Raw genomic sequence first — 12,765 nt, 5'->3', positions numbered from 1 at the left:
GGTGAGGCCGAACGTGGCGGTGGCGAGGACTTTAAAAAAAAAAAAAAGCAAAGCAGAAAGAGAAAGCGATCACTCCGACCCCTGGCTTCCGCGCCGCCGGGGAGGGGGCGGAGAAGCTGAGCCAGGCAGAGTCGCTCAACACCCAGGCGACTCGACTCGCGAGTGGCGCGGAGCGGCCGGGCTCGCCTTTCTTCTTTCCCCACCGCCTCCTTTTCCCCCCTTCTCGCTTTTCTGCTGGAGGGGGTGGGGAGAGCAAAGAGAGACAGAGAGAAAGGAAATTTTTTTTTCTGAAGCATCCTAACCAGTGAGCCAGCGCACGGCGGCCCATGGCTTCGCTGTACCAAAGGTTCACCGGCAAGATCAACACCTCGCGCTCCTTTCCGGCGCCCCCAGAGGCTAGTCGCCTTCTGGGTGGCCAGGGGCCGGAGGAGGACGCGGGCCAGAAGCCCCTCGGGCCGCAGGCGCAGGCGGTGGCGCCCCGGGAGCGCGGCGGTGCTGGTGGCCGGCCCCGGTTCCAGTACCAGGCGCGGAGCGACTGTGACGAGGAGGACGTAAGAGAGCATCGTGGTTGGTGGGTGGCGGTGGTGGGAGCATTGGCAGGATGCACGGGCCTGGCGACTCCTAAGGGTCTCTGGATCCCCTGTGCCTCTCTTTGCGTTCCCTCCTGCTGTGCTCAAACACTCTCCTTGGCTCCTGATCTCAGTCATCATAGTCTGGAGCAGATCTTTGCGGAGGTGGCCAGGAGTTGGTAGCTGGAGAAGGAAGGGTTTTGGAGCTGTGCCTGTTGGGATGTGGACAATGATTGGAATTCGCTAGATGCGTGGATGTCTGTTTGTAACCGCAGCCCGTGGTTCTCAGGGAATTAGATGTGTGTATGCTTGGAGTTGGGTTTTTGGTTTATTTTCCTGCTTATGGCTCAGGGAACAACTAGTTCAGGCTGCTTTTCTCTTCCTACCACTTGTCACAGTAACTCTCCAACCGAGGTGACCCTCCTCTCCTCTCCACTCTGTCCCCCTTTCACTGTCCCCAGACACCTTCTTTCTACACCCAAGGATTAGATCTATGGTGCTCTTTTTAAAAAGTCCTTGCCTTAGAGCCCTGGCCTCTGACCCAGGCCCAATAGAGCTCTCACGGAGCATGTTGATTGAGGCGGCAAGGCCGTGGTCCAGCGACTCTACTTGGAACATGCTCCCTCCTTGAGAAGTTCTTAGGTCTTGAGGCTGGAAGTCTGGGGTCAAAGACTGAATTTGCTTATCCATCTAGTAATCAAGGATTCTTTCAGGGTTCCAGTGGCTACAGAAGTGGGTCTAACATCTTGTTCTGATCCCTCCCAGCAGTTGGTACCACTAGGACTCTCAGGGAGGGAGAGTTTTTCCTGAGACTTGTTCCCAGGCAAAGAAGGCAACTAATTCCCAGCTGAGCCCTCAGGCAGGCGGGTCGGTTTGGCTGCAGTAGCCCTTAGAGGCAGCTGTGCAGGATCTGTGGGGTAACTAGGGCCCCTTTCCAGTGTGGTTCTGTTAGCACCTGGGTCTTGGCCTTTCAGTCTCCTTCATCCTTGCAAAGCAGGACAGCCCATCACCCTGAGGAAAACACGAGGTGTGCCCGTGAGACATGTAGGGTCTCAAGTAGTAAGATTTCAGTGTCCAGCAATTTTTGGTGCAAGAGATCTGCACGGAGCATTAATGTGTCCGTGGGACTGGGGTTCTCAGTTGCCACATCTTAACAAAAACAGGGAGACCATGTTATTGGTAATTGTTGGTTTTGGGGGTTGTTTTGTGACGGCATAGGGACTGCCACAGAGGTGACAGGAGTTGGTGGGAGGCCCACCCGCAGCCATGCATTATGCATCTCTTTCCTGGTCATTTCCTGAGTCCCCTGGCTAGAAAAGATACCACAGACTAATGTCCTTCACTCCAATGGGCCACTCTTGAGGAAAAGGGACAAATTATTACATCTGGTTTGAAGAACTAGAATTTTTTGAAGGTGGTATTGAGCAATAAATACTTCTGGAGGATTCTATATGCTTAGCATCCTGTGAACATAACTGGGTTGCAATGCAGGCAAGATAAACACACACACACACACACACACACACACACACACAGTGAAATCTGGCTTAAAAGCTTTGGATTATGGGTCTGGAATGAGTTTGCTTTGCTAAGCAGGCTCTAGATGTCGCTAGCAGAATGGATTGACAGTGCTGGGAGTACCAGCTGGTCTCCACCCACCTGGATTGGGTTTGTTTGTTTGTTTTTTAAGATCCTAGCTGAGAGCTGGCGGCTCACTCTTTTCATTCTAATGCATAGCTAGAACTGCTTCTCAGGCAAATCTGAGGTCAGCATCTGAGCAGGGGTGTTGGATCAGTGTGACATCCACCATGAGAGTTCTGAAGGGTGCCTTCCTACAACTCAGATACACCAAGTTCCAACACTGTTTGTGTCCTGCAAAAACCAGACATGTGTGTGTGTGCAACAGTGCACAAGGGAATTAGTCAAGTGTGCATAGCATTCTGTGGTGTGTATGTTTTTTCCATTATTAGGGTATAATAAGCACATACCTTTTCTACAAAGTAGCGGTTGTGTGGGATAAGGAAGCATGGGGGCGGGGCTCCTGGGAACTTTATAGGCAGTACAACTGTCATGTGAAGGAGTCATTATAAATGCATAGATCTTAGCTGCTCTTACCACAAAATCAACAAAAAATAGCCATTGAGGTGGTGAGCATGTTTGTTTACATTCCCGTCAACTTCTTTCTTCCTATCTGTGCCTTAGCATTGTGGTATTTACCTCCTATGTACTCAAGGATGCATTAATTAAGTTTCTAATATAGAGTTGAACTCACGACCTAGAGCTAAATGTAGCCTCAATTTAAAAACTTCTTTGTTTAAAATTGGCAAAACATTTACCAAAAAGACAGAGAGACAAATCAAACCATCTTTCATCCAAGAACTACAAGAGGCTAGCTACAGTTTGCTTGCAATTAAAGGTAACTGATAAAGTCTTTCGAGTTTAAAAAACTGCTAGATATTTCAAGACTGGAGGAGCTCACGTTACACCTCTCCCTCCCATCCCTTCCCCTCCCCCCTCCAGAAAGCAGATAGGTGACTCAGGAACACATTTGGAGAGAGAGAGAGAGTGAGAGAGAGAGAGAGAGAGAGAGAGAGAGAGAGAGAGGCTCTCCCCACCCCCAGGGATTTTTAGAGCCTCTTGTGCTCCCAGAGCTGTCCAGGGTGCTGAACGCTCTCTTTCCATTAGCTCATAGAAAAATCGCCTTCATTGTGTCTGAGTGAGCAGTCTGAATACAAGGCTGGTGACCTCATCCTGAATCTGTGTTCTGCCAGTCAGGCACAACTGTTGCAATATGCAGTGTCTTAGTTGCTTTTCTGTCGCCGAGATAAAACACTGACCAAAAGCACTTTGGGGAAGAAAGGGTTTAATTTAAGTTGACAACTCTCAGGTCATAATCCATTACTAAGGAAAGTCAGGGTAGGAACCTGGAGAAAGGAACTGAAGCAGAAGCCATAGAGTAACACTTCTCACTGGCTTGCTTCTCATGCCTTGCTCAGGCTTTCCTCTTATACACTCAAGGGCCACAACCAAATGGTCACACCATTACTGTGGACTGGGACCTCCTATATCAATTGTTAATCAAGAAAACATCCCACAGAATAGCCTACAGCCCAACCTGATGGACATAGTTTATCAATTGGTGTTCTTTGTCTTTGCTGACCTGAGCTTGTAGTATCTAGTTGCCAAAAACAAACAAAACAAACAAACAAGCAAACAAACTCAGCTTCCCTGGTTCTCTGGTTTCTGATGCTGGTAAATGACATATCTTTAATATGCATTAGGTTTTACATTATCTTTTCCTTAGACCTAGAAGTGAAGAAGGGAAATGAAAAATAGTGTAGTGCATAAACATGTGCACAAACCAACACAAAGACTGGGAGAATACTCCATGAGGAAAGAGCTTGCCACACAAGCATGAAGACCCGAGCTCATATCCCCCGAACCCATGTAAATGTTTACCATGGTAGAGTACCTGACTGTAATCTCAGTGGTCCCATACAGAGATAGGAGTTGGAGTCAGCAGAATCTCCAGCAGCTTGTGCGCCAGACATCCTGGTGCACACCTGGGCAAACAACAAGAGGCTCTGCCTCAAAAAAGTGGAGAGAAAGAAACACTTGAGGCTGTTCTCCAACCTCCAAAGACACACTATGGTGCCCGCTAGCATTCTGTCTGTCTGTCTGTCTGTCTTTCTGACATTCTGTCTGTCTGTCTCTTACACACTCTTTTAAAAAATAAAGTAAAGGGCTGGAGAGATGGCTCAGCGGTTAAGAGCACTGGCTGCTCTTCCAGAGGTCTTGAGTTCAATTCCCAGCAACCACATGGTGGCTTACAACCATCTGTAATGGGATTCGATGCCCTCTTCTGGTATGTCCGAAGACAGCTACAGTGTACTCAAATATATAAAATAAATAAAATCCATTTTTAAAAAAATAAAGTAAAGCAAACATGTCTTTGTATGATTGAGAAAATGTAACTTCCACAAAGTTTAAGATACTCTACAGAGACTCACCCAGATAAACTCTAATAAGATGTACACTGACAAAACACTCCTACACTAACATTAAGGGACTGGTGATGAACAAAGAAATCACCTAAGTGCAGACATCATGATACTGTTTATAACCACAGACAGCCTCTTTGTGACCTGTCACCACTGCAAGTCCACAGACAGCCTCTTTGGGTGGTATCATGGTTAATCACAACCAGTAGATTGATGGAATCTGGAAGAGCCTGAAAGACAGGCCACTGAGTATCCCTGTGGGATGTTATCTTAATTTTGGTTAGATGAGTTGAGTCAGGAAGACCCACTCACCATGGGCAGCGTCATGCCCTAGGCTTGGGTTATGGAGTATATGAAGGAACAAGTGAGCTGGGCATCAGCCCTTCACCAGTCTGAAACCTGACTGCGGAAGCCATGTGACTATTAATCACAAACTCCAGCGGCTGTGACTTCTCTGCCACAACAGAGTGTACCCTGAAAATGTAACTGAAAATCTATCCCTTTCCCCTTTAGTTGCTGCTGTCAAGGCTCCATCACAGTGACAGGAAACTAAGATGCTGGGGCTGTCCTGGGATCTTTCATTTGTAATCAGCTTCCTTGTAAATTTTACCCTTATTTAAATAAAGCCAATTAGCTGGAAACCCCCTTTGAGAAGCCATTAGCCAATTTTATTTAAAAATCATTGTGTAGAGTTAAAAATAGGTTGACTCTAAAAAGCTGCTGAAAGTTGATTTTAGTGAAATTTGGTGACTTGCTGTTGGAATTAACTGTGACTCATTTTAAAATCTCAGCATTTGTGAGGACTGTCCTTGAACGTTTCTCTTTGGCCTCTGCAATGGCTTTAGGGGCCTTGTATGCTGCCACCCTGGTCCTTCTGCCTCAGGCACATGGCTGTCCCCATATACTGCCACTGGGGTCTTCTTGCAGTGGCACGTGGCTGTCTCTGCTTCCTTCCTTCTTGGTGACTCAGATTTTCCTAATGATGTTAACATGCTGGCGGCCTGATTTTAAAACCACAAACCAGCCAACGCTGAGATCCAGTGGCAATCACTACCCATGATACCAGCCAGCCCAGCAGGCCCAAGTTCTTCCTGCTGCATGTCCTAAGCCCCGAGCCCATCTTATTTTTTCTCTGCTCTGATTCTTCAGTGGCGTATATCTTACGCGCTTGGGACTTGTCAGTTTTGTGACTGGTTTCTTAAGCAGCTTGGTGACACAAAGATGTGCATATAGTCTGAAAAATTTTTTTTACCAGTATTAAGTGATTTTTTTTTGTTCTCCTAACCTGATTTTTAAAAAAGATTAAACCTTTCTGCAGTCCTGGACCTCCTCCTCATGACATTAGCAATGCCTAGGACACCTACCCCCAGGATGGGAAGAACGGGGCCATTTGGAGCTGTGACCAAGGAGGCACCCTTTATTGCAGTGTGTGTTAATCTCCACACCAGTGGGACCTGCAGGGCAGATACATTGGGGTACTCACTGAGCTGAGCAGCTGCAGCGGTGACTTGTTACCTTCTGCAAACAACTGAATCTAAGGGGAAAGTCCAGAGTCTCACCCCTGCTTTCTCCTTTTCCCGTTTCTGTCCTCAACAGTCTTTGCCTCATCTGACTTGGGTAGAGAGTTGCATTCTGAGTGTGGCCATGACATGACCTTGACATGACCTGCACACAGGATGCTGTCCACCTTGTGATAAGATGTCAATGCTATCACATGACTTTTCTTTTGTCTTGGTACCATTCTAACTTCTGTTCTAGAGGACAGCCACTGTAAAGTTTTGGGCCCTGCGCTTTTCATGGTGCTGTGCGAATCCCCCTCTTTCCTCCCCTCCTTCTCTTCTTTTCCTATCCCACCCACAGTCTCTCCCTCCCTCCATCTTCCTATCTCTTCCTGCCCTCCTCTTTTGATCCCTTTCTGATCTCAGTCTCATTCCTTTGATAAATTTTTCCTGCCCTTTAAAGTTTGGGTGTCTGGTCTGCAGTTCCTCCCTTTCATGCTTCCTTCACCTTTGTACAAAGGGAACATGATGTGTCCTGTGGCTCCAGCCAGAAAATTATGCAGACAACTTTGTTACCCAGGATGCACTTCTCTGAAGATAATTTGCCTTTTTTTTTTCTTTTTTGAAGTGGGTAATTCTAGAGTCGCAAGGACTGTAGAATAACTGACTGCTCTACTAAGCTCTCTTAAGACATGTCAACAGCTTTGGAAATTATAACAAAATATCTGCATGAATAGGTTACTACTTCCAATTAAAACAGCATAAGCACACAAAAGTCATATTCCTTGTGGTCCAGGTTCCTTTCTTAAAATATGATTTTCATCTGGTGAGCTTTGAAGCCCGCTCAAATCCCACTGATGGACATAATATTTTATTAAATATAATTTTTAAATCTAAATTTTATTTAAAAATTTACTGTAGAATGTATTTAACATCAGAAACAACAGAGTTCAGGTAAAGCAAATGGTCACTTAGCTTCACTATAAATTCTTTCCCTAAAAATTGGTCAAGGTTGTGCTATGCCTGTAACAAGGACACACCAAGTTCTTCTCTCTGAGATTATGGAATTCAGAGAATCAGGAAGCGAGGGAAGGGAGAAGGGAGAATTGGCAGTGAGAAGCATAAGGCACAAACAGGAAGCTGAGAAACTTGCAGGAGAGCAGCTTGCTGCTCTGAACAGAGAAGCAGAAGGAGGACCTCCAAGCTCAGCATCAGAAACACCCGACCTACCTTCGCTCTGCCCCCTCGAGGTGCAGGCAGGGCCACCCCTGGCCCGCGCCACCCCTGGCCCGCGCCACCTGCACGGTGACTGGAGCTGGGAGAAAAGCTGAACAAGGAACCGCCCTTTACGCTCTGCATTAACAACATTAAGGAGAACAGGCTGCCGGGAGTTGTTACTGGTTGGGTCACTTGTTAACTGTGAACCACAGCAAACAAATTCTGACATGCTAACAAGCTTTTGCTCTTTAAAGCCAGATGAAAAAAAAGATGTGTTTGTGAACCAGGAATGTGATCTCTTCCCAGGGGATGTGAGCTGTTGGCAGTGAGAGATTTTGCAGTGGGTATGAAAGCCAAATTTACATGGCAGACTGATTTTTTTTTTTAAATTGCTGCCAGCACATTTCTAAACTTTATATGGATCTATTACCCATAGGTTAAGAAGACCTGGAGTATTAGAATTTCAGAATAGTAAATTTGTGTCTATGGTGTTGGCTCATTTTCCCAGGTGAGATGAACCTTCTTTGATATTTATCTCCAGGTGGGAAAGGTGGTTCCTAGGTGTTGGCCCTGGGGGTCTCTTTTTCCTTTTATAATGTAGAACTTTTTCATTTCTTACTCAAAGCTTTTTATTCTTTGTAGCCGGATTGATGAATGAGTTTAATTTTTGTGAGCAACTGGCAGGACTTGCTGAGTGAGATGTACGTGCTGATTGTTCCCGACCCTGCTCCTTTTAATTACTCCGACGCTAATAATTCATTAATCAAGTGCAGGAGAAGTGCTTCCCTGGATGTGCGATATTGATCCTCTCATGCAGTGTTGCCTATAAAAATAATAATCCTGTGATCCTTTTAAAATTAAACTCTGGTTAATAAATTGAACGTTAAGGGCATAGCTGGACCTGTGTGCCATGTCCCGGTTTTCTTCCATTTCAAGCTTATCGATTTGATTTTATAAAGATGTAAAACACACATGCCCTTTCCCAGGAACAACTTTTACAACATTTTCCCTCAGTGAAGTCCAGCTTTAAACTTATTTTGGGTGGAATTTTTTTTTTTAATTGATAGCTCTAGTTTTACAAATGACTGGACTACAAATGCAGCCAGGTAAATGACAGCCGACGAATCGGATAGGTGTCTGGGCTCCTCTGCTCATTTTTCTTTTCTTTTCTGTATATGCCATGTTGTTAAGTTGGAAAATTAGTTTAATTATATCAATCAGTTAGAAATGGAACTGCAGAGATGGCTCAGCGGTTAAGAGTACTTGTTGCTCTTCCCGAGGAGCTCACAGCCACCTGCAACTCCTTCTCCAAGGGATCTGATATCCTCTTCTGACTTCTACAGGTACACACACACACACACACACACACACACACACACACACACACATACACAGGGATGCTAGAAATCTGTAAGACCTGTGAGATCCAAGGAGGGGAGTTACAGGCATGGAGGCATGCCTGTCCCCTAGACTTGCAGAAGATTGATTGTTGGGGTAGAACTCCCATCAGACCATGGGGAGGGTGGCTGGTATGGAAAGCGTATAACAATATACAAAGGGGGAAGAATCCATGTTTATAAGTAGAAAGCCTCTTAGCTCCTGAAACAGCGGCTATCTCTAACAGAAGCATATAAATGTATCTCAGCCACTACTGCACGTGCCTACCAATTACCTAGAAATGTTTGGAAGTCAGAAAAGTCATCCTGGATATAAGCACAGTGTATATGAAGCATGCACACACACACACACACACACACACACACACACACACGCACGTACATGCACACACACACACCTAGAGAGATTTATTTCAATTCAAATGAAACCTAATGCTTTTGTAGATCATCAAAGTCATTGTAAAAATCAATTTTTAATCTTACAGAGCTATCAGCATTTACCTTAAATAAGATTGAGCCAGTTTTAATATAATGCTTATTTTTCTTAAAGTGGACTAGAGGGAATAGGTTCCTGTCCCAACTGAGAACTGAGAAAGTGGTTTTTTCCTGTCTTCTACCCTTCACCATTGTGGGATGGTTAATAGACACAGCAAGTGGAGCAGGCAGTTAGCTTTCAAATAGCAGTGGCCTCCCGCTGTGTTACCCGTAATATATGCATCTAATCATGTGCTTTCTCTCTTATCTAAACAATATATGTATCAATAAAGCCATTCTGCACAAAATACAGAATATATGCATCTGATTTCAACTCACATGCCCCACATATGGCCGCTCTGTATCTGTATTATAGACATGATCTACGAAAGAACAGACTTAAGATGACATTGAGAGGGCGGGCAGGGATGGAGGAGGGGGCATGACATGCACTTAGAGTGGAGACCCTTGCTAAGGGTTGGGAGGTAAGGTAGGAGTCGGGGAGGGGTGCCCCTGCTGCCTGAAGCTATGGCATGGAAGAAAGCATGGCTCCCAGAAGCTCCGAGAAACCAATGTCTGGTTTACTGTGCCTCTGTCGCTCCCTGCCTGTCTGTCTGTCTGTCTGTCTGGAAGGCAGTGATGTTACAGCCTGTGCTGCTCAGATAGATCTGCACCTATTCTGGGCAGCATATCACAGCCTCATCACAATCTAGCTAGCCTGAGCCGGCTACGACAGAGGACAAATGTCTTCTAGGTGGACAGGTCATCCTTTATTTCTGGGCCCTGGCAGGTTCAGTCATGGTGGAGTGGTGTATGCACAGAATTCTCTCTGAAAATTTAAAAATTTTGTGTATGGGTATTTTGTTCACCTGTATGTATGTAGAGTATGTGGTTGTCTGGTATCAGAGGGAGTCAAAAAAGGAAAGAAAGAAAGAAAGAAAGAAAGAAAGAAAGAAAGAAAGAAAGAAAGAAAGAAAGAAAGAAAGAAAGAAAGAAAGAAAGAAAGAAAGAGAAAGAAAGAGGAAAAAAAGGCCATAGATCCCCTTGTACTGAGTTACAGTTGGGAGCCGTCATGTGGGAGCTAAGCATTCACCCCTGGTCCTCTACGGCAGCAGTCAATGCTCTTAACTATTGGTCCATCTCTCCAGCCCCCTTTCTGAGTTTCAAGGGCAAGTCCCTCCCTTTATCTCACAAGATTTTCAATTCTCTGATAAACTGATTTGGAAATTGTCCACTGGAAGGTAGCAGAGATGAGGTGCCTGAGCCTGCTGGCTACATCAGCTCCTTTCTCAGGGGCGAGTGTTCTGCTCAGTGGCAGGAGAGGAACAAAGAGGCTCTAGCTCCCTGAAGGCAAGAGCCTGTGTGGAGCGTGTGTGAGCTGGTGGATCACAGGGGCAGGATCAGGTCTTAGGTTGCCAAGAGCGCTTGGCAGCCTCCTAAATGCCTGTACTTAGGAATGTAGCCTCCAAGAGTCTGGAGCAGAGGCTGTGCAGTCAGCACAACAGAGAGCCCGGGCTAGGCCCTCAGGGTTGAAGGTCCTGGTAAAGAAAAATCCAATACCTCGCCAGGCACTTAGCATCGTTCCTTTTCTCCATGATCCATGGATTTGAACCAAGGCTGTTTTCATCTTAGAAGGTGAAGGTTATGAGCTTCATCTAAACATTTCCCCTCAATGCAATCTCTTCTCCATGCTATTGCCATGGCTGATAATGTTTAATTTCTACTCTGTATGCAGAAAGGGCATACAGGGCATCTCTACCTTACTTCCAAAAGGACAGGAAATTCAACCCCAGCTCTTCCTCGTCGCTTGCTGTCTATTAAAGGAGGAGATGCTAAGGAAGGCAGGGCACTGTTTCTATAGAAACCAAGCTGCTGGTACAGCAGGGCCTCTGGCTTCTGTGTTGGGCAGCTAGACTTCCTGAATGCAAAATCACCCACATCATTTCTTATTGAATCTTCCTGGCCTTGTTTTTCTGGTGTCCATCAGCGCGGCACAGGATGCAGCTCCGCGGAGTCTTGAGGTGAACCCCTCCTCAGGGCCTCTCTAACCCACTGCCTCAGAACTTCCACTCGCTGCACTATATCAGGGAACTCATCCTCTTACACGCTGGGTTTCTGTGCTGCAGGCTTCATCCCAGAGTCCCAGGATGCTTGAGTGTACTGCCAGGGCCCTCTGCATCAGCACCCCCTGCCTGATATCTGAGAAGCACGTTCAAACATAAATAGAGAGAGTTTGCCCATTCTGCTCAGGACATACCTTTCCGTATCCCAAGTCCAGTCCTCAGCCTGCTTCCTTGGGTCCTGATTCTACTGCAGATGTCTGTTCTCCAAGAGCCACGTGTAGATTAGATCCACCTACAGGCGAAGCCACCTCAGATCACTCTGAGCAGCAACCCACAGGTGTCACATGGTCTGTCTTTTGATAACATCAGGCTCCGTGGCTTCCACTCTACCAAAAATGTTCCCATTGGTCTATCTATCAATCCCTTCACCCAGAAGCCCCCCTCTGCCAACACACAGACACACACACACACACACACACACACACACACTTTTATCCTGCCTGCTGCCATAGACTCAGCTCAAGTTTCCTCTAAGATAAATTTCTCAGTCCATCCTTCGTATTTAGAACTAGAGTTCATCCCGCAGACCACACCCAGACTCCCATTCCTGCTGCCGTTCCATCTTCCCTTGCCACAGGGTTTCTGACTTCTGATACATTGTGCAATATCATTTCTTGTGCCTCTTTTCATTTCTGTTGTCTTGTCTGAACTGAGGATCAGGACATTGGGCTGTCTTGTTGTCAGCCACACACAATCCTGAGATTTCTCAAGGGATTAGTCTATGAAATGACTGAGTGATGATTCCATTCCTGAGATGCCTGTGGTCCCTTCCATCTGAATATGCCTCCCCTATTTGCCAGTTTGTTGTTGTTTGTGGTTTCTTTTAAAATATAATGTTGGGGATTTAATCCCCAGTCTCACTCAGGCTAGTTCCACTGGTGTGTTGAGCTACACTTCCAGTCACCATGTTAAAATTGGAAACTTTAACTCAAAGCAACATTTTTGAACTTTTCCTGTGGATTCACCTCAGTGTCTACAAGAGAATTCTCATTGTGATTTCCATATTGTTGGGATAAGCAATGTTTCTTTCTGACCACTCAGCCTAAGAGAACAGGTGGGCAAGTGGTTATTAGGAAAACAGCAGCATGGAGACTAGAGAGATGGCCTAGTAGGTATGAGAAGTGCTGGCCCTGTTAGTGGCCTCCTAGTTGCCTGTAGCTCCAACTCCAGAAGATCAGACGCCCTCTTCTGGCCTCCATGGGCACAGCATTCTACATACATACACAGAGACACATAATTATATTTTTGAATCTTAAAAAAAGATGATACTAAAATGTGTTTTGTAGGATCAGCATTTAGCATTTGTAAAGTTCTGTATTGTTTTAATAAAGTTGACAAATATGAATTCAATTAAAATATTCTTCAACCATTTTGCCAATTTTGTTGTTGTTGTTGTTGTTGTTGTTGTTGTTGTTGTTATTGTTAACAGAGAAGAGAAGTAATAGCTAAACATCCCAACAAGGACAACAATTTCTATAAGAACA

At 45.6% G+C, this 12,765-nt stretch overlaps 1 protein-coding gene across 1 annotated transcript in view; it reads left to right on the top strand.

Moving 5' to 3' along the window:
• Positions 1-326: 326 nt before the first annotated feature.
• Positions 327-12,765, top strand: part of Dpp6 (dipeptidyl peptidase like 6) — a 659,720-nt gene continuing 647,281 nt past the window's right edge. Inside the window, exon 1 of the mRNA XM_052172969.1 lies at positions 327-551. Coding sequence (XP_052028929.1) covers positions 327-551 — 225 coding nt within the window. The remainder of the gene's footprint in view (positions 552-12,765) is intronic.

This window comes from Apodemus sylvaticus, chromosome 2 (genome assembly GCF_947179515.1).
Source record: "Apodemus sylvaticus chromosome 2, mApoSyl1.1, whole genome shotgun sequence".
Taxonomy (NCBI): Eukaryota; Metazoa; Chordata; class Mammalia; order Rodentia; family Muridae; genus Apodemus; species Apodemus sylvaticus.
This window is presented reverse-complemented; position numbering and strand designations above follow the sequence as displayed.